Here is a 25,442-nt window from a genome sequence, read left to right as displayed (position 1 = left end):
CTAGAAAATGTGCCTTACAAGTTGCATACCTCTGTTAAATTGGATCAGATTTCCATACCCAGAACATTAGCTACAGAATATGTGTGTGCTGTTAGCTCCAAATCCAACTTGTCCAGGCTAAAGGAGCTCTAGATTTTGGAGAACTAGGACAGGAGGGAACAGGTAAGAGTTGCTCTAAGCAAAAATCAACTGAGGAAGAGTTTCTATGCAAGAGGTTCAGCTCCAGGTGAGTGTGCCCATCTGAATGGCATTCTTCTTGCTAGTCTTGAATCTGTAGTACAGAACAGAGCCATCACTAAACCAGACATCACTAAACCTGCCATGAGCATAAGCAATCACTTTGTGCGTGAATTCTTTCATGGGAATGCTCTGCAACCCTTCTTGCATTAGATGCTCTAATTGCGTCTACTCTGAAATCTGGTAAGCTTCATTTCTTAGAAAAGGTCAAGATGTGCATGGCAAAAGCAGCAGCCCTGTTCTGCTTCATGTTCTGCCAACAGCGAAGAGGAGCTCAGGGCCAGCTGCAGTCTGTTCCCTGGACATAGCAGTCATAACCATAATCGAATCAGGGAAGACCTCAACATCCTCTCAGCTCTACTGTGTTCCCTGCATCTTGGTGAGACTTGGGAAGATAGAGGTGAAGCTGAGTGCTACTGTCTATTGTGAAATGCTCTTTAAAGCATTTGAGAAAGACTAACAAGTCTTAAATAACGTTGCATGGTATGCCGGTGAGGAACTACAGGTTTTATATCAACGTGAATATCAAGGCTGTTTTAATAAAAATATCAGCACCCCATCTTCTTCAAACAGAACTGGGACATTCATTGCACACCTTGATCTGCCTTCTCATTCTTGTAAAAATGAATCTTGTTTTGGATACAGGGCAGCTATTTATCAACACAGCATTTGAAAACACTGCTCAAGTGCAAAGGCAAACATTGTGTACAAGCTGCAGGGCTGTCATTTACCAGGTGGCACGGGGATTTGACTTTCAAACATGGGCAGGGCTGCTGAGCATCTCCAGGGTTTGTGCCCAGTTCCAAGTGACCAACCTGACTAGACAGGTTCATCCCTAAACTGATGACTGCAGTGGCCCGTTCTGGTCTTCACCTAGACTTTCATGTTCCTGCTCCTGGCTGTGGACTAAATCACTAGCAAATCTAGCCAGAGGAGCTCTGTCCTTCTCCCTGCAACTCCTTTGGCAGAACTGCCCTCTACAGCCCGTATTTCTTGGTCCTCTTGAGAGCGTAACAAGAAGAAAGCATCATGTTGTGCAGAATTCCCTATAACTGCGTGGCCCCGCGTGATCATCTGACGACACGCACTGGCTCGCCATGCTGGAAGCCACCTGTTAGTCCTGTCCCCCTTCTTTCCTGCCAGTCCCCCACAAGAAACTTGTAGGCTGGTTTGGGTGTCACCAGTAAAACCCGCTGCCTTTGCTCCTTTCTCTGATAACAGTGTCAATGTAATCATGTCAAAAAGGCATCATAAGAGGATTCTGAGTAAAGTTTTCCCCTTTTCCAACTCCTGATGATGATTCTTCTGGCTCGTAAGGTTGTTGATCTCTGCCAATGTTTCGCCCCCATATTATTGATCTGACATTTGTATTTCAAGTAAGGCAAATGCTGCCTCTAAGGTGTTAGCTTATGTTCTCAGAAATAACCCTTTACAGATGCCAACAAAGATGTCAGAAGGCTCTGTTCTAAAAACCAGTGCATGTTAACCTGATCTGCTATCCCACTCAGCCACTTTCACATCAAACGTTTCAACTTCTGTCCATCTGCCAAGGCTACTTCTCCTCCTCTGAGAGTTTCTGCCTGGACTGATGCTGCTGGAAGCCTGCAAATAAAACCTGCTTATGGTCTGGAAAAGCAGTGAAAGGGAAATAAGTCTTATCACAGGAGGTTGCACTGCAATTATAGCTTATCTTACTTTGGAATGGCCACACATGTGATGAAGCTGTCTGGTACTCAGCTGCAAGGTTTTCAGCAAACTCTGCACATCATCCTGTAATAAAGAAGTACATCAGCAAATCAGGGCCCATAATGCAAGCAAGATTATTTATTATCTATTTGCTAACCCCATTCTCCCCCAAAACAGTGCAATGGAAAGGAGTTATCTATTAAGAAGTTAGGTAAATTGGGTAGATTAGGCCAAAGAATGAGTCCTACTGGCAAAATTTGATTGCCTTTGCAACAAAGCAGGGGGAATTCAGTGACCCATCCTTACTTGCCATGAAGTGCAATAACATTGGTCTGTCCATCTCCACTCATATGCATGTTGTACTGCTCAAAGCTCCCAAAATTACTGCAAGGACATTACCCCTCTGGATAACACAAGCCCTGAGCAACCTGACAGCTCAAGTCGATTCCTACTCTTTGCGACACACATTTGTGGTGGTAACATTTGAAGGATGAATTTGAAAGGGATTCCTTTGCTAGCAGCAAAGCAGTCCAGTCATCAGAGTGCAGTCCCTGATCAGGTTAGGCAATGCAGATCTGTTTGCTGAGAAAGGGATGGACAGGCAAGTATGTGTCCAGAAACACGACTCTTTGCCACTTAACCCTTACCCTTCTCCTTAGAACAGCTGCTTTGATTTTAACAAATGAACTGCTATCAAAAAAGGCAAGTATTTGTGCTTATTTCTCTGTGTTCTGGGGACTGCCCAACATCCCTGACTGCTGGTGACTGCAAAGGCAGAGACCTGCAGGCTGCTTGGCTCAGCTCTGAACTAATTTATGGTGTGGACAGCAAAACCTGGGCAGAAGGCTAGTGCAGGCTGTCTTTGCAGTTGACTACAAAACAAGAGCAAAAAAATCCAGCTTTTTTTACATGTATATCCAGCCAAGTGAGTGAACTTTTTTAAAACAGACCGTATCACTATGATCCATGTGTCTGCCCACTGCTAGCTGGAGTTGCCTTTCATGCAACAAGCAGAGCTGCTCGTGTTCTTGCTTTAGCTCCCCAACTGGTTCCAAAACAGTTCTGCCTCCAAAATGCTTACCCTGTGCTTTTTAAAGCTGTAGTCCAGGAGAGGCATGGCAAGTTTCAGAAACACTTCTACAAAGAGACGGCCGTACTATAAAAAAATGAGAGATTTCTTTATAAACTCCATTATTAGCCATTTCAGAAGGCAGGTTTAAATTCCCTTTCAAAGAACCATCACCAAATCAAACAAGATAACAACACATTCTTTCAATCTACCTTGGAGACCCTTCACTCTTAAGAATTCTTATGAAAGGCTATATTCAAATAAAGGCTGAAGTTGGATGTACAGGACCAGGGAAGAGAACCACTTTAATCACTGGAAAGAGAAGTGTCAGCAGGATAAGGACTCACCCTTGTACACATCCCCAGTTTCTTCTTTAGCAAACGGGGCCCAAAACTGATAAATACAATGTGACAAAGTCACTATATGAGCTCCAGCCAGAAAAGGGAGAGCTGCAAAGGGACACATGGCATTTCTCATCTTTAGCGGATGCCTGCTGTTGTCTGCTCTGATTTTAGATACCATGAAAAGGAGTGAGGAGAAAAGGGGCTGGACTCCATAATGGCACTTGCAGGAAGTTTTTGCAGTCAAGCCATTCAAGGAGGATTAGTGGAAGACAGTTTTATACATATATAAACAGTATCTGCTTTTATCAGGGAATTTTGTAACCACTCTTTTCTCCACTGCAGGCAATGATTCAAGAAAGGTGGTACTGAAACTGCTCTCTTGAGTTGTTTTGAGTCTCTGCTTACCTTCAGACAGATACTGAGCACAGGTCTGCTGTCAAATACCTACTTGGACAAGAGCGGATAAAAAGAGACAGATCAATCCACAAGTTTTAAGGAAACAAGGGAAGCAGAGCAGGCCCTTAAAACAGCACTCTGCTGGCTACATTGTCTTTCAAATTTCAACTCTGTGAAACGCAATGGGTGTCGCTGAGCAAAGTGTAGGGTTGAAACACAACGTCACTGTGCTGTGCCTTTGTGTTGCTCACACAAGCACGACAAAAAAAGTAGAAGACAACAATATTGTAACTAGCTGAAGTATTTAAATAGACATAGGTTAAAAGGGAGAGCAGATTAACAGCAGACTGAAGTACTTGGATGAATGGCTGCCTAGGTATCTGAAACAGAGGAGCAGAAAGCTGCACCTTCTGCAGATGACAAACACACTTCAGCAAATCTCAGGTTCTTTAATGGTTTGGAATCCGAGAAATCTAAGCCAGCTGAAAGGCAAGTAACCAAATGGCAGCCAAAGCAAAGCTAAGGCGTGCAAAATGATCTATTTTGGAAGGAATAATCTAATTGTTAATGATCTAACACAAGATATCATTCCTTTCCCTGGATTTCTTCACATCCTCTTGCCTTGACATTCACATGAAAGTGGTGTTAGCAGGACATGCAGGCTGTAGGAATTAGGAAGCATTAAAATGCAGGTTAAATGGGAACCTTTGCATGTCCATTATGACTGGTTCTAGCTACCATTTCCTTTTTTTTTTTTCCACCAGTAGACCATACTTCACAATTTTTTCCTTGAACTCTGGAGCCTGAGTATACATGGCCTTGCTGGTAATCCAAAGGGAAAGTCAGAAGAACATGCCAGCTCCTCACCTTGACCAAGTTAACGAGGATATGGAAATTTCGCACAGCGATGTTCCACTGCAACAGCTTCTCCAACTGCACCTAATGGGACACAAGGGGATACCACAGTCACCAAGATGGAGCATTTCCTCTCACCTTGCTGAATGCCCTCGCAGCGCTCACTATCTCCAGAGCCTAAAGTGGTGCTCATGTTGAAGAAAGATGGACGAAATCTCCCCCAGAGGCAGATTTTCCAATACAAAGCCGCTCTAGCCTGATCTCAGTACCCACATGCCTTAAAACTACTATTAAAAAAAAAAAAAAAAACATTTCCTTGGTTCTTGTTGGGAAATACTTTTGCGCTCTCACACAGGTGTGCAGGACCAGCTCTACAGCTCAGTCTTTTGCTGGTTACTACCTGTTTTCTGGCTACAGCTTCTGGATTTTTTTCTGGATTTACTGGATTTTTGGCATAGTGCAGACCTGCAAAAGTCTGCTATTTATATATTATCCTCTACATCAGTTCAAAACTGTCTGAGTACCTTTCCTAGCCAAAGTTCAGCAGTAAATTCCTGAGCGACATACACTTTATAATTTAGCATTTATGCCCCCGAATAGTTCAGATGCTTTCGTTTTCTTACCTCACTTGTGTCCGATGGCTTCCCAGCTGGGATGCTTTTCATTGAATTCTCTAGCTGAGCCATCATCACTCTGAAGAAAACTGGGAAGGTCTGTCTGTTGAGAAAGCAAGAGCAAAACTAAAAGCTATCTCTGGGCTTCTGAGTAGGCTCCTGTCCCCAGAAGGACATGGAGAACTTGAAGGCAGCTCAGTTGGGTACCCTCAGTAGGAAACAGCAGCAGATTGACCCTAGGACTCCTCAGCATTTCTAGCCCAGCCCCTAGGCAGATGGGGGGGTTGCTATCAATCACATCCTGCCCTTCTATATTGATGCAATTACCTGCTCAGGGTGGGATAAGTAGAAGAACATCCGTCTTTGGCAGAGTTGATAAGTTCAGGAACACCAACACTGGAGATTTCCTCTATGGCTTTCAAGATGTTATCTGTGTGCTCCAGGTAGACACTAAACCCAAGCATCAATTCAGTTCATCATTAAGTATTATGCAGAGTAAGACAGCAAGTCCTTGAAACTCTCCATTACCTGCAACGTGTGGCCTAAAACTGTCAAGTTAATTCTGATGCCAAAGGCAAACACTTGTTGGAATCCAAAGCAAACACTTAGAATTGTCCCAGTAATGTCATTAAAAGCTACCAGGATTTGAGGCAAACCTGGGTTTAATATTTACTCATTCTCCCAAGTATCAACACATAGAGATGTGTTCATGTATGCTGATAAGCTATAACCCAGCACAAATGAGGTCTCTGCATGCTTCTGTGCCCAATGGTGACTTTGAAAACTACATTTGAGAAAGTTATTTATTTTAAAATGAAGCTTTTCAACATAGCAAGTCTAGCTTGGACCCAAACTGACATTTGTGTAGTCACCGTTTTTAAGAACTGCTCACATCTTTCACATAGGCTTGCAGAAAGTATCAACCTGACACTGCTTCCTTGCAGATCAGCTCAATACCCAACCCACTAATTAGTTTTAAGGGTCCTAGGGCTTGAATCATCATCATCATCAAAAAAAAAAAAACAGTCCTGCTGTTAAGAGAAGCCAGCCTGGCCTTACCAGAGCAGAGTATGCAGCGCGCTGTTGAACTGGCTGCCCTTCTCTCGTTCTCCGGTGGGGTTCACCCATGACTGGCAGAGGAACTGCTTGGCTAGTGAAGCTGTCGAAGAGAAGGGATAGCTTAAAGAAAGACCCGGATGTGCTTTGTTTCCCAGGTACTGCAAGAATCCAAGATAATTTCCTTTTTCCATAGAAAGCCGGTGGGGTCCAAACGGCTTTTCAAAAGATCAGGGTGTCACTCTAACCCTCAGGACTCTCAAACTCATTCCCACATGTTCTCTAGAAAGGAGCAAAGGCCACATGTCACAGCCACGAAATATATGCACATCCAGTGTGTTGCTGGTCTGATGTTCCTTGTTCTGGTGAGAACTGTCATCTATCCCTGGCTATTTCTGCCTAACAAACTTATGTTAAGATCTGTTTCTTTGTTAGCTCGTGTAGTGAGCTTTCTTTTTTTATTTAAAAAAAAATTAAAAGTCTTAAAACTTTTTAAACTTTCAAAGTTTAAAAAACTTTTTTTAATTTTTTTTTTTAAAAAAAGGTAATGGGCTACCCCTAGGGCATCCATCTCTACAAACAGAGCTCCGATAACAACTGAGTTTTCTTTTTGACCACAGCTTTTTAATAATACTAGTTGGGCAGTTCTCCCATCATAGTAAAATGTGGGGAGTGTAAAATAGTAAAGAAAGTAAAAATAGTAAAACGAGGGAGGGAAAACAAATAGTTTCCTTGAATATTCCTTGCAAGCCTGTCTATTCCTTACCTGCTTTTATGTTGTCCCCTTACAATCAGCTCTAATCCCTGAGAAGAACATTTCTCTTGACTGAAAATGCTTGTTGCATGGTGTGAAGAACAAATACACTTACTGCTGCTCCTTTTATTTAACGGCTAGGGCTATTCACCCCAGTGAGCCTGCCAGGATGCCTCCGGGAAATCCCTCCCTCCTAAGAAGCACTCCAAGTACAGAACTTAAGACCTCCAGGCAAAGCACAACACCAGAACTAATCTGGGAGAAGAGGTTCTTCACATGATACCTATTTTCTCTCTCTTCCAGCTGGTCATTGGTTTCTCAGCAATGGCAATCAGGAGCTGAGCGAGGGTGAACGCACACTGAAAGCTGGGAACGCTCTGCTGGAAATTCACTAGGTACTGAAAACTCTCACTGCGGACGACAGGAAAGACGAAAGCTGAAGACAGTGCAAATAGGGTAATCTCCCAGAAACACACAAAGAAAAAGGATTAGCTTGAATCCAAGGTCTCACTAGCCCAGTATTTTGTCTCTGGCAACACCTTTGAACTATCCTGAGTGTATTTATTCCTTCTGTGAATCCTACTGACTCCCTAGTCTCAAATAGCATACATATAAATGAGGTCCGTGGATCAATGCATATCTTATAATCCAGTAGCTCCTTTTCATCAGTTTTTGATGCATCACCACTCATGCACTGCATGGAATACAAAGCTCTCCTCTCTTTAAAGGCTGAACCACATGATCTGCTTCCTGGCTCCATCCCATTCCTTACTTCATACACCTTCAGCGCACTCACTTTTCTCAGTGTGGTCTCTGCAAGACCTTCACGGCCAGTAGGACAGCAGAGAGCAATGCAAAGGTTGCTCCAACTAATCATGTGCAGTGTTTTGGATTTTAGCAACTAACAGAAGATAACTCATTTCCTTAAGCCTGCCCACGTCCCTCTCCCTTCAGAGAAGAGGAGAGGTTGCACCAAAGCTATAAACAGCTTTCACAACTTTGTATTATCCCAATCCTAGTTTGTTCTTCAATAATTCTACAATCGAATAGGTTTCACTTGTGCAGTGGTACAAGGTCGGGCTACAAAGACATTTGGGAACCTTTCAAATCAATAGGACTTGGATTCCCAACTCTTTTTCAGACTCCAGACAAGAATTTCTAACCAAAGTACATGCTTCAAAGTATTTTTGATACCAAATTCATTGTACAAGCTTTTTCCACTCAATATTTTAGACTCTGCCTGGATCTTCACAAAATTTCTCATAACTAGGTTTTAGAATCCAGACTTTGATGGACAATAAGTCAGTTTTGTCAAACACACATTTATTCAAAATGCCAAAAAAACAGAGAAAACTGTTTGATCCTACCTTATCAGCTCCTCAATAGGAAGAAATTCCGTCTCTCCTGGCTTTAGCCTGTCTGCAAGTACCTGGAGGGCTGACCTTAGCAAGTCAGAATTTTCATTCTGAGAGAACCCATTCCTGAGGGCAGAAAAAGCACCAATTCATCATCAAATTAGGAGAGTTATCAAATGTAAAAGTACATCTAAGCACATGTTTGCGTCTTGAAAGCATCTTGACACAAGACAAGCTCAGCAATAGGAAAGTAATAGGAGACCCAAGAAACTGGAAACTGATTTTGGCAGCAAACTTGGATCATACACATTCATTTTACCAGTGAATGGAAACCCTTGCACACAGAATACGAACTTTCCAGTTAGAGTTCAAATCCTGGCTTGGAAGGGACAGAACATTTCTTTGAAGTGGAAGTGTGTGTGTCTCTCTCTCTCTGCAATTGATAACGATAAAGCTCTAGTACTCGTTTAGCATGCAAACGAAGCAATCGCTAGGAACATATTATATATGTAAGAACTTAAATTACATAAAAGGAGTTGTAACTTGGTAGTTGGAACTAAGCAGCTGGACAGCTGGACCCAGTACATTCTTGCCTGACTCGTAGTAAAGCAGAACTATGTTACTTTCTATCCAGCTTCACCAGCAAAACTGATATGAAGCTACACCTGCTGCTACAGGTGCCTCTTAAAAGGGTCATATATATCTGCATTCTGTCACTGTATTTGCATTCATTTTTTTGCAGTCCCTGCTATTTTTATCAGCTGCAGAAAAGGCTTCCGTGGTATCATCCTGGATTACATTAAAGGCTGCAGAGGTTAAATCCAGACTGCACATACATCCCTGGGTTTGGGATTTATAAATCCAATTCAAGTGGATAACAGTGCATCAACAATGCATGTTTTTTTCAACAAAGTACACATCCATCCTTTCCTACTGGCAAAAGAGATCCATCCACTGCTCAGAATTCATGCAGTGACAATTTAACATGGGTTAGAGGGGACTTTCCGGATAAGAAAACCCAGGATTTCTAGGCAGGGGTAGTGAAGTGTCACTTATCTTAGTCTTAATTCAAAACCACATGTATTAACAGAGTGAACTTCAGCCCATTCAATGCCTCAAGCTGTTCTGTATCCCCTGGTAATTCCCTACAGTTTTAATTCAGTTCAGACTCAGACAACAGCTTTTGCTGTAATTATAAAAGTGCATTTTAAAAGTCTTCAGCCACTGCAGCATATTGCTCTGCATGGTTGACAGGCCATTTGCTGAGTACAAATACTTTGAAGAAAAGGGGCAAGAGAAGGAAGCAATAAACAGACTTGACTTCTTTATGTGACTGTATACACTTCTCTTCAAACTCACCAAGCAAATAGGAAGCGAAGAGTCAGCAGCAATTGCTGGTAGCAAGAGGACATCAGCTGGTACTCCTGAACGTTCACTCCTGGTCCATCTACTATACCATTTTCTGTAGCAACTGCCTTCAATACAGAACAAACTCTTCATTAAACACTCTTCCAAGGGAAGATAGTGGCACAGGTTCTATTTATGTACACTTAAAAAGAAACAGAAGTCCCAACCAATCCCCTTCCCACATACAAATCCCAGAATATCTTTAGAGGTGACAAAACTTGACCGTTCTGAGTCAAAATTGTTGCCAACTAACCTGGAAGTAATTGTGCATGTTCTCCATGTGATTGCACAGTGGTTTGAGGAGCTTGACTACATATGTAGCAACTTCCTTAGGGGATTTCTGACACAGGTGGGAAAAGCCAATATCCTTGTAGCCTCTCTCCTGCAGCAAACCCAAAAGGTTTAAGTCTTTTCATTAGTCTTATCTGAGAAGCTCATATGTAACCCTGCTACTAGGTTGCTTTTGAGCTGTGCAATTCCTCAAGTCATACTCTCTGCCAGGGATACCCACGGAATAAGGGAATTGGCTCCTGTCGAACTAGCAGCTCCAACTCTCAAATGGGTAAGATTTCATGAAAAGATTAAAACTAATGTGAAACACTTAGTTAATTTGCACTTTATGTAAATGCTAAGGGAAGAGAGTCTCTGCCCATCGGAACTAAGATAGGCTACGGACACAAGGAAAAAGAAGGCTGATTGTTAAGGAATCAGTCAGACTGTTGTAAACTTTGTATAATTTCACATGTTGAGCCAGTCAAGTTTTCTTCTTTGTGGTGACAGCCAGCAATGCAAGGAGTCAGAGGAATCAGAGTGACACTCTACAAATAACACTGTCTAGTGTTCCTCACCCATTATTTAGGAGCTGTCTAGCGTTCCTCACCCATGATTTAGGAGATTCAGAAGAACAACAAGAAGAGAAGTCTTTGCCATGTATTCACAGTCTCTCCAAGCTGGGCTGGGAAAAGTCACCCGAGTTTCAAGGCTATAGGGCCCTCCCTTAGCCCTTTCCTGAAACGTGCAGAGACCCAGATACTGCAAACACTTTAGGAAGGGAAGCATCACAGAAGCCTCTTGAAAGGGCAAATGCTGTTGTGACACACAGCTGGGGGGCAGACATGCTACCGATGGCTTTTATGCTATTTAAACTTTTGGTGGTTTATGAAAATAATCTCTCTGAGGAAGGACGTGGAGGCCCCAGAGCGCTCAGCCCCAGCCTTGGTCTTCCCCCTTAAGCTGCTGCTGTACGTGCCTTTGAGAAGGGCATGCGCCTCGTGGGGACGGGGGTCAGCACGTGTTCCAGTTTCCAGCATAGGTCATCCAGGAGGAAAAAAAGTTCATCGGGCCCCAGTTGCACCACTTCTCTAGCCTGCAATCACAAGGAAGAATAGTCAGCTTTGGGACTCAGCATCTACACCTTGAGATCCAGGCTGACCCCCTCCATTGCCAGATACGACCGCTGGCCTAGTGAACCTCAAACAGGGACTAATTAGGCTCATGCTAGGGTAATTCTTCTCCCCTGCTGCAGGTATGAGATCATTGGTTCTGGCTACTCAACACATGAACTTGACATGTGGCCACAGCAGAGGCAATGGTAGCAGCATCCTATCACTGAGAAAAGACGTTTACACATTGAAATTCAAAATGCCACTAGGCCGACAGGGACTAAAGAGTTTCCAGCCCAACGAGGCAGAAATCAAAACCCCAACTGAGAGTCAACAAGAGATTTGAAATAACCAACAGCCCAAGATATCTGTCAAACAGTCCCCCAAGGGACTGTGCCCTACGAGCACGGAGCCAGCAGCTGTCCAGAGCAGGCCAGGCCATGCTCCAGTCTGCCTCAGGCTGTTCAGCACTACCTACAGAGGAGGAGTGACCTGAAAACTCAAATTGTGCTGGAATGCTAACGACTAGAATGCTAATGGATTTTGGCAGGTCTTTCAGTTAGCTTTAGCATGACTTAAAGAGCATATAACTTATGTTCCTGTGAGCTAAGGTTTTCAGACTATGTAGATAGAGATATCAGAGGCAGAAGAATCAAAGGCAGTGCCTATATACAAAAGAAGGTGGAAGCTGTCGACTTTTTCACATTTTACAAATCTTACTGTGGCATAAGAAAATGACACTCCAGTTGCACTCAACTTGCCTGAAAGAGGGTAACCAAATTAAGTAATTCTGATGATGCCTTGAGACACTTGCCCTTTTGCACTATTAGTTAAATGTCAGAGGATCCCTGTAAGAGGCTGGCCACCTCCTAGTGCTTTTAACATACTGGAACATAGCGGCAGTTCCACTTAAAGGCCTTTTATTTCTGTTAAGTCTATACATGTTACAGGGTATCTTTTCCTTTCACGCCACATCTCTAGGGTGTTATTTTTAATGTAGTTGTTACGCTCCGTGTGTAGGGATCTCAGGAAAGTTCTTTTCATCTCAGTGCTTTTAGCATTTGCTTTCTGAGAGTGCAAATACTTTCCTGGGACCCAGCTCACAATGTGGATCAACACTTCTTAACATCAGTTTCTATCCATTTGAAAAGGTCAAGAGGGGTGTCAGAGGAAGCCAATTACACCAAGGCATGTCAGCTTGGTTTGACACTGTTACACTCACCTCCGTATGCATCTCGGTGTCCAAGACAGACTTTGTCAGCAGCCCACAATGCAATACATTGAACACCTCGAGGTCCAACTCGCGGAAGTATTGGCGATAGTTCTGCAGCTGCACCAGAGGGTTTCCTGCCTCTCTTTCACCAGCAGTCTGAAAAGCAAATGGCAGAATTAAGTTTGCAGCCTGGGCTGCACATTAACAGAGGATAAACCACGTTTTTTTTTTTTTTTTTAAAAAAAAAAAAAGAGAGAGAGAGAGAGACCTATAGTACTATCTCTTGTGATTTCCAAGGAAATATGTAATTCAGCATCATTCCAGTAACATTAGACCCTTGCCCCTAGATCCTTTGCCAGGATATTTTTCTATTGCTTTCCTACAAGACTTTCAAAGGAAGATATTTCTTCCACACAGTCTTCTGTATTTCTCACCAAGTTGAAAGAGAATGATGAAAAATTCCCAGTAGTTAGTGCAGAGAAGGGCACATCAAATTGGGAACATTTTCATTTTGGACTACACAGGGCACTAAAAACATTCTGAAAGGAAACCCAATACCCATGAAACTGGAATAATCTTTGCCAGCTCCTTTCCGTGAATCAACAACCACCACGAAACCCGTTCTGCACTTGGTGAAAAGCAGTGGCCCATAAGCAGCACAAAGAGGAAGGCAAAGAATTTTGAGATAATATTGAGAAACACCAGGATCATAACAACCTGAATTGCTATAATGCTATATCTGTCAGAGTGGTTGGCCTCTGCAGCACAGTTTTCAACATTCACATGGGAAGCAGATGTCAGAAAGCAGAATGAAAAATCTCAAGTGCAATTAACTTCTGCAATTAATAGCTCCTCTCTCGTTGTTTTTAAGTTATGCTTCTCTGTCGCCTCCTCTTGTCTGCCCTTCTCGCAAGTCCCTGGAATATGAAACTACCTTCTCCAGCTCGGACAGCTCAGTATCAGGCTGGTTTCCCTCAGAACATTCGTCCACTTGGGAACGGTCGGCCAAGCAGGTTTTGCTGCCATCAGACTTCTTTTTCCTTCCTTGAAAAGAAAAACAACTTTAGAAACCCAAGGCTACGCTGTGCTCAACACAGAAGGACCTACCTGGGCTTCGAAGCAGTGAAACGGCACAAGGTGTATTTCAATCAGATCTAAGAAAGTGTGGAACACGCATTGACTCTGTGTCATCCATATCGTGGTCCCAAACAGAGCCAACCGCATTTTGGGCCTTTTTTTTTGTTTTTTTTAATCATCATGGTAAGAAATTAAAACAAGTGTAAATCCCATTGAAATCCCCTTGATACAAAGAGTCTCCCTAGAGACCAGTGAGTCTGATTTCCATCCCTAGGAAAACGGCCATGTTGCCTGCAGTAACAAAAAGCACTGAGCATGAGAACAAATAGTCTGTTGGAAAAGAGTTAATAGGGCTATGGCAGAGGAAAAGTCTGCCTCAGCAGCCTGTCACAGCTCTACACGGCTGCTGAGAGCATATGGATAGGGGAGATGCATGCAGAAGAGATTCAGATCTCCATGAAGCAGCGAACAGCCAAAGTGGCTTACTGTGTAATCAAGTGACCTCCACAGCCAGGACAAGGGACAGGAAACCAGGCAACTTAGAGCAGAGGAGTGGAAAACATCCCCCGATGTGATGGTGACAAACTAGTAAATTTGGCTCAAACACAACGAGATGCTGCATATCTAGAAGAGGAGTGGGCTTGGCATCATACCTGTATCTTCCCAAGGCTTCACCCAAGGTCCCAGCATTCGCTGATTTTTCTAAGTAATTAAGTTGAGCTCAGGAATCTCTTGCAAAAAGTTTAGCCTGAGCTTACCTGTCTGAGACTTCATTTTCCTTTTTCAAAGCAAATAAGCTGAAATGATGGATGCTCCTGTTTTCTGCAGAGCAATCATAATTCTCCTACCTTATTTACACACCTGTGTGATGGGTCCAGTCCCTACAAAATGGGTTTGAGAAGGCACAGAAGGGCTCTCTGATTTGTTTCCATTTGTTTTCATTGAGTGGAATGTAAATTTTGAAGACGCATTTAGCTTCAGCTTAGCTAAAACACAGACACCTTTCCAGTCAACATTAATCTAAATTAGAAGTAGAACTAAAGAACAAACTGAATCTTCAGGGATTCAGCTTAAAAACCTGAAAGGCAAGTTCCATTTCTTCTCTTTGAGAGCTGGAAATGAGAAAGGATCAAAGAAGGATCTCCTTGCACAGGAGAGCCATGGCAATGCTCTTAAGAGAGCAGTTAGGTACAACCCAGGGATCAGAGACTGCCAAGGCAGCTCAAGTCACACGCTCAGCACCACACACGTGCACAAACGCCTCGCAGGCAGGACTGCTAACTGCTGCAGCAAATACTTTGGCAGGTGAAAACAGTCAGGGAAGGCCATGGGTTGTAACTGTTGGATGCTAAGACCACCATCTCACTGGGGTAGGACTCTCTTTTGTTTTAATATATCCCCAGTTTGGTTGCAGCAGGAGTCAATCAGATAAGATTGCAAACTAGAAAGTCCATGCCAGGAATTCTGTGCTTTACACACACACTGTGCAATGGCTGCAGTGTGACATGCCAGTCAAGCCTCATGTCACATGTGTTTGCTTAAACACTTAAAGCGTTCTTTACCATTTTTTTTCTTTACTGGACCAGCAGCACTGACTGATGGAACTGCCTCCAGGGCTTCAGAATCAAAAGTAGCTGGTGGTGGGATATAGCCAGGGGTTGCTGGAAGAACCAAAATGTAGAATTTGTTTAGTTCAGTTTGTGAATGACAAGACACTGCAAGGCACATATCCAGAGAAGTACCCCCATGCTTCACCATCCTGGTGAATGTCCCCATTCTCCTACGTTCCAGTGGATTTGGCTTCAATCAATCTCACCATATTCCCATACTGCCCTAAAATAACCATTCTTTTCATTCCACCAATCAAAGATTACAAGAGCTGAGCTGTCTCTGGGCATTTGTCCATGTTAGTAATGCTAAAAAAAAAAAAAAAAAAAAAAAAAAAAGCTCTATCATATTTGAGCCCTTTTATTGCTGCCCCTGTAGCGCTGTTGGAGCATTTTCAAGGTGTTGAGGCTGCTCTCTATCTAGGATGGAGTTTGTCTGTTGATTTACAAACAGAGCAGAGATTGTAGTGGAAATCTTGTTACAACCCCAACGCCAGGGAAACATGCTGTTTCTTATGGACAGAACTTGGTTTATTCCAGTATCCACTATGATCAAGTGGATTTTGTCAAGCTTATCTGGGAATAGTTGAAGAAGAATTGAAGGTAAACACACAAATCCCATTGAGGAGGTAATTAAGAAGGGCAATTTGAACTCAGATAAACTGAAAATTTTACCTGTCGCTGCATGAACTTTTAGACCACTGAAAACATGCAGCAGATACTGCTTTCATTGATGTTTTAGCCAACACCTTTCTCTTTGCAACGGGGGCAAACAAAGAACATACAAATTCTTCATAACAGAACTCAGTATATGAGCATAACAGCTGCAGCCAATGGCACATTTGCTTCAGGTCATCTGTGCCAAATCTGAGTTTTGGTACCAACTCACCTGCTAAGCATTTGCCCAGCACATTCCGCAACTCTGTGATGTTCTGCAGACGAGTCAAAACTTTCCCCTTCATCTCAGCATCCTGTTGCTGGCAGAAGGCATTTACAACCTACAGACACAAACCAAACCTACCATGAATAAGAGAGATTTCTACTCACTTTTATTAGCTTTTATTTTCAAAGTAACATCCACAAATCCTGAGTTAGCACACAACCTTTAGCAGAAGTGGCCTCTGTGACTCTACCTGGACTGTGTGAACAAAGCTCATCCATGATGGCCTTTCTGCATTTGAGAAAAAGCTTGAGCTTTTAATGCTCATTGGCCCCCCTGAAAGTGCAGAGGAAGCTACCTGCGCTGGACCAGCTCTCCCGTACAGGACATGTTGACAGGTCCTTTGCAGTACAGCACCAAGTATCTATTTGTTTCATTAGGGGGTTTATTTCTTAGATACTCCAGGGATGGAGAGCTCAAGTTCTGTGAAGTGGAGCTCAACCCTGTTCCAGTGCTTGGTTGCCCTTAGGATAAAAGGTTTTCCTTTTATGTAGTCAGGTTTTCCCAGGTGCCAATTCTGATTGCTGCCCCTTGAGCTTTTCCTGCACAACTGTGGGAAGAGTCTGGCTCCCCCTCTTAGGAGGGGTAGGAGACCATAGTATGTTCTCACCTTCACATTAACTGAGTTTTTCCAGCCTCTCCCCATATCTCATGCACTCCAGCTACTCATCATCTTGGTGACTTCTGCTGAACTCACCAAGGGGAGCCCAGACTGTACACAGTACTGCAGGTGGTGCCTCACACATGCCAAGCAGAGGGCAACAAGCTCTTCCCTTCACCTGCTGGCCACAATATGGAGAGATCTGACACCCCACTCTGCTAATGTAGCTTCCACTTTTCTCATAATTGAGGTATATTTGGGGTTTATGACATCCTGCCTTCAGTACTGAAATTCATTTTCATACACTCAAATGAGTCTCAGTGCACAGTGCACTGAACAGCAGGTAGAAAACACATCTGCAAGGCACTGCTTTGAGACCCTGCCCAAGAGCAGCGCGGCTGAAGCTAGCAACAGCATACAGGTCACCTGTTAGCAAAGAGAAGAAGGTGGAGTGAGCACCAAGATCTTCATGGAAATGATTCCAAAGACAAGATTTTTCCTTAATAAGAACTGCACCTTCGAGGCCCAAGGTTATGTTTCTAAGCACTACTCCTCAGCGCCGCCCCAAGCCTGCAGACCAGACTCTAAACCAACTCTACTCACCTCGCGGAACCAGTTGAGTGCGTGGAACAGAAGAGAGCACAGAAATTCCCTTTCCTGCTTGGAGAGAGAATCCAGCTTCCCTTCAACCTCCAGGTCAGTCAGATAGAGGGGACAACCTGGGAAAGACGGGAAGAGAACGAATTGGATGCTTTTGCTCATCCTACTCTGATCCTTCAGTCTTTTGTGAGTAATTTATCTTCTTGGTGCCCATTTCAATGCCAATAACCGTTGATAGTAAACCCAGCCACTCCATTCCCAAACAGAGCAGTTGTCTCTTCTGCCTTTCATCCACTTTGTGGACACCAGAGTTCCTGACCTTCCTTCACAAACCACACGGGTTTTCCCAGAACTACAGGATGTCTTTGCAGATCTGTGACAAGAATAAATCAGATGGGCTCTGCTAGAAGCCCATTTCTCATACCTAACAAGGCATCGATCTCCTCCAGGCTCCCATTGTTTTGCTCTGCAGTGTAGAGTCTCAACAGTCGGAAAGAGGGTGACAGACATATTGGTGATATTATCCTGGAAGAAAAAAAAATGTGGAACGGGTCATATGTTTTCACATGCATTAAGGACACTTATCCCCATGCTCCTTGTCCTTCCATAGCACTTTGTCTATGCCTTCTATTTTGCTTTTTGAAAGTCCCAGCAACGCACACCAGAAATGCACCACACGTTGTCCTTGGCTTTAGCCCCAGTGGACAAAGGGGAAAAAAAAAATCTATGATCACCAATTATTTGGAAAAACATAAGGGCCAAAAAACTGTTGTACTTAACCAAAAATGGCAACACATTCGTTTCTCACAGAAATCAAAATATACGGAATTACACAAAAGACTGTTGCAAGCAGTGAAGAAACTTTCTTCAATGTTTCCTAGCATTCTGCTGTTCACATTTTGAGTGAGGAAAATGAACATTTTTCCATAGATGCAAGTAAAGTAGCTATATTTTTTTGGTTATTCATTTAAAATGGTCATGTCCTTTTTTCTAAATCTTAACCAAATGTTGCGACAGTAATTCTGCAGGATGTGAAAGTGCCAGTTAAAAAATCCTTTTATTATTTTTAACTTTGCCACCTTATTGTTTCATTAGGGGGTTTATTTGTTAGATACCTCTTACTCCATCTCCCAACCGCAAAGCCTTCAGGTTCAACTGAAGGGTGAGAATGAACTGAGGAATAGTTGGGGTTGGAAGACACCTGTGGTGATCATCTGGTCCAGTTCTGGTCCTGCTCCCTCACAGTCTCCTAGGGCAGGATGCCCAGGACTGTGTCCACTTGGCTTTTGAACATCTCAAAGGGTGGAGACTCTACAGCCTGTCTTGGCAGTCTGTTCCAGTGGTCAGCCACCCACCCAGCAAAGCAGTGTTTTCTTACATTCACATGGAATTTCCTGTTTCAGTTTGCACCCATTGCCTCCCATCCTGTCACTGGCTGCCCCTGAGAAGAGTCTGGCTCCATCTTCTTTGCACCCTCCTGTCATATATTTATAAACATTTGTAAGATTCCCCCTGAGCCTTCTCCAGGATAAAGTGTCCCAGCTCCTCATCCTCTTCTTGCCTCCAAGCATTTCATCATCTTTGGGGCCTTTCTTTGCTTCACTCCAGCAGGTCCATATCTTTCTTGCACTGTGGAGCCCAGAACTGAACACAGCACTACAGATGTGTCCTCAGCGGTGCCGAGCAGAGGGAAGGAAAACCTCCCTTGACTTGTTTGCAACAATTCCTAATACAGCCCAGGATACTATTGGCCTCTTTTGCAACAAGGGTATGTTGCTGGCCCATATTCAGCTTGTTGCCCACCAGGACCCCAGATCCTTCTCTGCAAAGCTGCTCACTTGTGCTTGGGCAAGACCATCCACTTCCCTTTGTTAAACTTCACAAGGTTCCTCTCTGCCCAAAGCACGTGCTATTAACACACATTAAGCCTTCGGTGAATAAACCTGAGAATCACTGGTCAAAAAATGATTTTTGCCACTTCAGAGTTGCCTATCTACTCAATACAGTATCAAGCATGGTTCCCACTATTTACTAATACTAGAAGAAAGAGCTATTTGATAGATCAGAAACATTTGTCTCATTTGACAGATGGAACACAAAGCTGAGACCTGATATTATCTACTCCAGATCACCTAGACAGATTGAGACAGAACAAACTGCTAGTTCCCAGCCACACACCTACACCTGTGGACCTATCTGGACATGTCTAGCAACAGAAAAAGGACAAGACCACAGGAAATTTACCTTCTCCACCCACGTCCCAATCAGACATTTTGGCAGGCAGGGTTGTGCACAGTGCGTGGCACCAAATGAAAACACAACTTCTTTAACTATGAAATGACCCCCCAGTGCAAGTGTCAAAGTACCTTTTACTTGGGTTACTCATTGCATCGCTGACCCTGCCAAGCTCGCTCTGTGACACCAGAGGTAACAGGTTAATAGCAATAGCTCCCTGACTTTCATCTTCGTCCAGATTATACAAGGACTTCAATGGGAACAAGAACGTTCTGCAGGGAAACAAAAATTAGTGGAGGGGATCATCATATTGAAAAATACAGTTCTCAATAACAGAAACATCAGGAACACTGAGCCTCCTTTTAGCATACCCATCCACCGTGGGGCTGAGATCCACCACAAAGTCACTGGGAAAGTCCTCCACCAAACTCTTGCCAAACTGGTCCTATAAAGAAAGGAAAAAACCTGCTCAGCAAAGGGGCTCAGCACAGAAAGCTAAAACAGCAATGCTGGAATATGCAGAAGATAATGCCAAGCAAAAGCTCTCTGGAACAGCCCCAGCAGTGAAGCCCAACAACTTGCAAGGAGAAGCAGGGCCTGCCCTTTAGCGACAAAACTAAGAAACATTGCCAAGGATGTATAACCAATATTTTCCCTGCTTGTCAGAGGTGGACTTGCCCAGGAGCTCCCCAGCGCGACAGAGAAGCAGAGCAGCCAGCTGGAAGAGGAAAGCAGTTCTGAAGAGTTCTCTGCCCTAGGAACGGATCATCAGAGTGAAGAGCTGTGAAGTGCTGACAGAGTTTTGTTTCACATAATGTGTCCCACATACTTCCCTCACATTGTTAACAACAATTAAAGGAGATGTAAATCAACGGGTGTGACAGAGTCTGGACAAACAAATTACAGAAAGACCAAAAAAAGTTCTGCACCAGCTGCATTTCAGGAGACTAGTATTTCGAGCCTAAGATGCAGAGCTACTGTGAGTGACTGTCAACATTACACAACTCTCACATTAAAATGCACTTCCATCCTCCGAAACCAGTCAGTACATATGGGGCTGTGCCACTACAAAGTCTGGTGCCACCAAGAGACTACAATTCTCACGCTCCTGCTGGCCCTAAAATGACTTTCTACCCTTCTAACAGGCACAGCACACATGCAAAAGAGTTGCAAGCAAGAAAGAAAAGATGCCCAGTGGCCTCTGCGAATTTCTTCCTATCGCTGTAGTTCCTCACTGTGAATCTTCCGAGTCCTTAGACAGCAGATAACCTCCACTGGCTGCCCAGAAGCCAATTTCAATACCAAGCTGAAAATTCTTTCATTTTTTACCTTTTTTTTCCTCCCGTGAAACTCAACTGCATTCTCAGACTGCAGTGAGATCCTCAGATTGACCTCATCCTACTAGCACCTCAAAAACTGCATCTTTCTGAAGAATTCATTTAAGTGACTTGGTTCAAACCACTCTAAACCACACGTACCAGGAGCTGCAGGTCCAAATTGCCCCTCTGCTTCTCAATCAAATTGGAAAATTCATCATAGTACAAAGCCAAGGCCTCTGGTGTTTGCTCACAGCAGAAGCCCACAAGGTCCAACAACGTAGAAAGCTGAAAGAGAAAGAGCAGCACTGAAGCATTTACCTTGATTCCTTACCCTTGTTGAACTAATTTACCCTGAGGATGTCCAAGAGCCCCAACTCTGGGATAAGGGTCCATGGTGTCAGGTCTTACAGAGATCCCCTTTTCATAGAGAATATGGGGCTTTTAAGGACCTGGCCATGCCCGCCACGGAATCATACACAGGAATCTACCCAGAGCCACCTTACACAGGACACCAGCCCTAGAAGATGGTTCTAACAGAATTAAGTTAAAAACTGGCTAGGCCAATCCTACACAGGGAAAGTGGTTTCTCTAGATGACCTGAGATGCACTGCTGCCAGCTTCAGGGAAAGGTAGAAGTTGCCTTTCACTTCTGAGCCCAATTTTCCTGTTTCTCTCATTTACATTTGAAATGAAGTCTGGACTGGGGACTTGCACTAGATGTGTGTAATACTGCTGGTCCTGGGCTGGCAAGGCCAGCGAGTGCTATTTAAATACAGACCCTTGCTCTCTGAAGCCATTTTTCACAGTTTCTTGGCTATGCAGCACCATGCAACAACCCTCGGCCCATTAGATATAAATCCCTAAAGACCTGCATTTCTTTCCCAAGACAACGCCTGCAGCTAAAGCCCTGCATCTCCCCTCTTTCTCCTACAAGGTCTGCAGTGGGTGTCAGTCAGTGGCACTCACCTGCCCGTCATGCTCGCTGTTCAGCTCTGATCTCTCCATGGAACCATCTCCTTCGTTTCTGAAAGCAGGCAATAATTTTTGCTTCATAATGCTTAGGGCAAAACCAACTCACATGCACACAGGGTTCCTTCTCCATAAATTGAAGAATTACACACAAAAAAGATGCACTTTAGAACATTATTATGGAAAAACCTGCTGCTGTTTCAGGACACAAATTGTTTTCATGGATATGTTTTTTTCTAACCTCTTGGAACCTATGGAAACCTTAGTCCTCTAGTCATCACCTCTTCCAAATGCCATAGTGCCTCACCTTCCCATCACTCCGTTTCTATTACATGCAGGGATACATTTGGCCAACTAATCACATTCCTGCTGCTTACTCGCAGGGTTCAGAGGGTGGTTTTTCCTCTGATAATTTGGCATGAAGCCCCTCTCCTCCAATCTGTTTCTAAGAAATCAGAGAGAAAGCTGAGTAAAGCACACCAAGATCCAACATGCCGCAAAGATCCTTCTCAAGTACCAACGCACAAATTTCCCCCACGTGCTTGGATCAGACTGGGATTTGGGAAGGAATTTTTCCACAGATTGAACAGACAGTTTCCACAAGGATTTTCTCCCCCCCCCCTTTTTTTTTTCCCCCCCCCCTGAAGCACAGAACATGATCCACCAGGGTAGAATTATCTGTGTGCATTTTATCCAGCAAATTGCCTGCCACTGAAAGGGCTTTGAGGCAGTTTTTTTTTGTTTTTCTTTTGCCTGTAGTCTACATTGTAGGATTTTCTAAACCTCCTCTCGAAATCTGAGACTTAAACTGGTGCCTCTAAATCAGCAAATCTGAGGTCAGTGCTATGGCAGCAATCATTAGGAGGCCCACCAAGCAGAGCTGGAGCTAAGATAGGCTTTTCACTCCAGGTAATAATCAGCAAAAGTGTTCTATAAAGAAACACAAAGTGAGTGAATTAAGTGAGGTTTCCCAACACTGGTCAACTCTTTATGTTCCAAGTGCTTTAATTAATGTCACAGCTTGCCTAGTTTATCAACATTGCTCGTCAATAATTAACGTAGCACTTCAGAAACTGTCACGCCAGTGCCCAGCACAGCAGTGACAATCTTTCTTCTCACTTCTGTTTTAGATTTTCCTGCACTGAATCATGGAGCACGTCAGTCTGTACAGCCCACGTGTCAGAAACTGATTTGCAGGCAGTGCATCCCAGTGCCCAGATCTGTTTCTAAGTAATAGAACTGACTGGCACTGCCGATGCCAGTGGAGACAACCATCAATAAGCATCAATAAGAAATTAAGGATGCCTTCAAAATTAGCAGCAGAAGAATATTACTGACTAAGCTGCAACACAAATCACTGCAACGTGCAGAAAAGACTTTTAAATTAGTGGATTTGATGAAGATCTGCCTAAGGTAGAAGGCAACACCCTCTTCTCTTCTCTTGGTTCCCCCACACCAAGCATGCTCCTACAGCATGTTAAATTCAGTATTTTTGCATTCCCTCTCACCTTTTTAAGGCCATGCTGCCTATCATGGTAACAGCACCGATAATCCCCATTTGTTTATGGTTAGGAACAGTGCTGGAGAGCCATTTCCTGATCACCATGTGCATGTCATCCTAAAGAGGAAGAGACAGACGATCACCACACAGGTACTCATGTGCATCACTCCCAGTGCCATGCCATCAACAACTTCACTTAATGGCATCTCCAAAGGCTGCAAGATTGTTTACAAAGCTGTAATAGCAATAAAAGGAAAGCACATATAGCGTGCGATGACTCACATCTCTAGATAAGGCTGCAAACAGTATTAAAAACAGCTTGCTTTGATTTTGCCCTAATTAATACACAGAGCGTGCAGTTGGTCCAGATTTCATCCACAAGGAACACAAAAAAGACTTGGGGCAAAGCCACAGAGGAGAATAGTTCAGCAAGGAGTCAAACCTGCCAAGCAGCTGAAGACCTTGGGCAGCAGAGAGCACCAGTGAGAGCCTGAGATGGCCACAGGCAGGCTGCGCATTACATGCCATGGACTAAGCAGGAAGAGAGGAGAAACAAGGACACAATCTCCACAATTCTGGAAGATTTTCCTTTGGAGTCTCAAGCAAGTACACACAAACATACCCACAACTAGTAGGACGATGTTTTGGGGAAAAAAACAATCACAAAAGATTGTGCAAGACATTTGCTCACACACAGGCTAAACTCCTTCCTCCTCTCTCTCTGCTCACCTGAATATAGCTCCCTTCTTGCCTCTGGCTGAATGCCAGCATGCTGAGAATGTAGAAAAGCTTCCGGATCTGGCATGGATTCAGTTTTTGTGTAGAGTCTAAAATGGTCTGTAAGAGAGAAACCACAAATTAGCTTGAACACTTCAAGAAGCCTTTCCCTGCTTCTCAACAATATGCCCAGTGTAAATCACAGAGAAGCCAATTCACTTCACCTTTTTTCTGTACATGTGAGAAAAACCTACATTCAATTAAATAAACAGAGGCAAAACTATTGCTCTGGCCTCAGTCACAGCAGCTCCTTGTTTCAGAGGCTGAATGAGAAGATTACACAGGTTAACACATACATTTGGGGAGTGTTGCAATCCCTTTGCTGACAGCTTCTATCACAGATTTGGCCCAAAGATTCAAAGTATTTGGCAAAACAAACTTGGCCCTATTTTGCTAATCCTTTCCAAGCCCTATAACCGCCAAGCTTTTAACCACTCTGCAGTGTTTCAGAGAAAACAGTCCCATTTTTTCCCAGAACACTCGTAGCTTTCCTGCCACCAGGTTGGTATTTTGCTAATATTAATTATTTTTCTTCTACTTCTGGCCACTCTTTAAGAACAGCACAGAATGAGGCACTGAGTTTGACAGGGATAACAGCACAACTAAACAACACCTTTTGCTATCCCCAAGAAACCTCACCCAACAGGTTTTAAAATGGCAATCTGGGAAGACGAACCTTGCTAATATCTGCATATTCTCTCTCTGCTGAAGATGTTCCAGCCCTCTGCCAGTCAGACATCTTCAGCTCTACACTGTTCTACTTCAGCTCTATCTTTTTGCAGGTAACTGGCAGGTGTCAACCACCTCCAAGAGGCCTGTCAAACCCGGCACACAGCCTGGCCTTGAGGTCTTGCCAAAGCATTAACTAACTTTAATGTAATGGCTTTGCTAACGCATCAAGGTTTGGCCACTAGAAGCCACCAGGTGACCAAGAATGAACAAAAGGAGTGACCGAGGTCAGGAGGAAGGTGAAGGATCTCAGTGGACGAGTGAGCTAGTGCTGCCCCACCGCTTTTGCCAGGGCATTCAGCAAAGAGCAGAAATTTGAGGAGAGCCTCTCTGAAGACCTGCTTTCAAACCTCTGTCCTTGCCTGCCTCCAGGCAGAGGGAGGATGAGGCAAGTCCCATTTCTCCCCTACTTGAGGGATCGAATGTGCAACAGATTGCATGGGAATTCTTATGGCAGACTTGAATGGCTTTTTAGCACATGCTAATCAAGCGATTTAAATTTAAAAATCAACCATACAAACATGCAGTAAGCGTGCAGCTTTCCTAGTGCCTACTTAAACTGCATAACCCCTGCCATCAAACGGGCTCAAAAAAAGCCCAAGGTAGCATGTACTCATACCCATCAAGGGCTCTTAAATACAGGGGGTATTTAATATCACCACAGATGGAAGAGTATTCACAGAAAGTAACACTATGTTACTTTCTTGCTATTGCTATTT

The 25,442-nt window shown here is 43.7% G+C and overlaps 1 protein-coding gene across 1 annotated transcript in view; it reads right to left on the bottom strand.

Moving 5' to 3' along the window:
• FANCD2 (FA complementation group D2) overlaps positions 1 to 25,442 on the bottom strand; it is a 43,113-nt gene that overhangs the window by 2,194 nt on the left and 15,477 nt on the right. The window contains exons 18-41 of the mRNA XM_088522756.1: positions 23,947 to 24,054; positions 23,225 to 23,334; positions 21,714 to 21,771; positions 20,907 to 21,032; positions 19,800 to 19,873; positions 19,560 to 19,700; positions 17,618 to 17,718; positions 17,197 to 17,312; positions 15,942 to 16,050; positions 15,008 to 15,106; positions 13,303 to 13,412; positions 12,378 to 12,524; positions 11,023 to 11,139; positions 10,027 to 10,155; positions 9,726 to 9,841; positions 8,379 to 8,492; positions 7,295 to 7,422; positions 6,261 to 6,360; positions 5,529 to 5,651; positions 5,211 to 5,304; positions 4,600 to 4,671; positions 3,742 to 3,780; positions 3,005 to 3,079; positions 1,933 to 2,007 (exon numbers count right to left, since the gene is read on the bottom strand). Of these exons, the coding sequence (XP_088378882.1) occupies positions 1,933 to 2,007; positions 3,005 to 3,079; positions 3,742 to 3,780; positions 4,600 to 4,671; positions 5,211 to 5,304; positions 5,529 to 5,651; positions 6,261 to 6,360; positions 7,295 to 7,422; positions 8,379 to 8,492; positions 9,726 to 9,841; positions 10,027 to 10,155; positions 11,023 to 11,139; positions 12,378 to 12,524; positions 13,303 to 13,412; positions 15,008 to 15,106; positions 15,942 to 16,050; positions 17,197 to 17,312; positions 17,618 to 17,718; positions 19,560 to 19,700; positions 19,800 to 19,873; positions 20,907 to 21,032; positions 21,714 to 21,771; positions 23,225 to 23,334; positions 23,947 to 24,054 (2,481 nt within the window). The remainder of the gene's footprint in view (positions 1 to 1,932; positions 2,008 to 3,004; positions 3,080 to 3,741; positions 3,781 to 4,599; positions 4,672 to 5,210; positions 5,305 to 5,528; positions 5,652 to 6,260; positions 6,361 to 7,294; positions 7,423 to 8,378; positions 8,493 to 9,725; positions 9,842 to 10,026; positions 10,156 to 11,022; positions 11,140 to 12,377; positions 12,525 to 13,302; positions 13,413 to 15,007; positions 15,107 to 15,941; positions 16,051 to 17,196; positions 17,313 to 17,617; positions 17,719 to 19,559; positions 19,701 to 19,799; positions 19,874 to 20,906; positions 21,033 to 21,713; positions 21,772 to 23,224; positions 23,335 to 23,946; positions 24,055 to 25,442) is intronic.

Source organism: Tinamus guttatus, unplaced genomic scaffold (assembly GCF_059628265.1).
Source record: "Tinamus guttatus ecotype Peru unplaced genomic scaffold, ASM5962826v1 Tinamus_guttatus_pri_ptg000163l, whole genome shotgun sequence".
Taxonomy (NCBI): domain Eukaryota; kingdom Metazoa; phylum Chordata; class Aves; order Tinamiformes; family Tinamidae; genus Tinamus; species Tinamus guttatus.
This window is presented reverse-complemented; position numbering and strand designations above follow the sequence as displayed.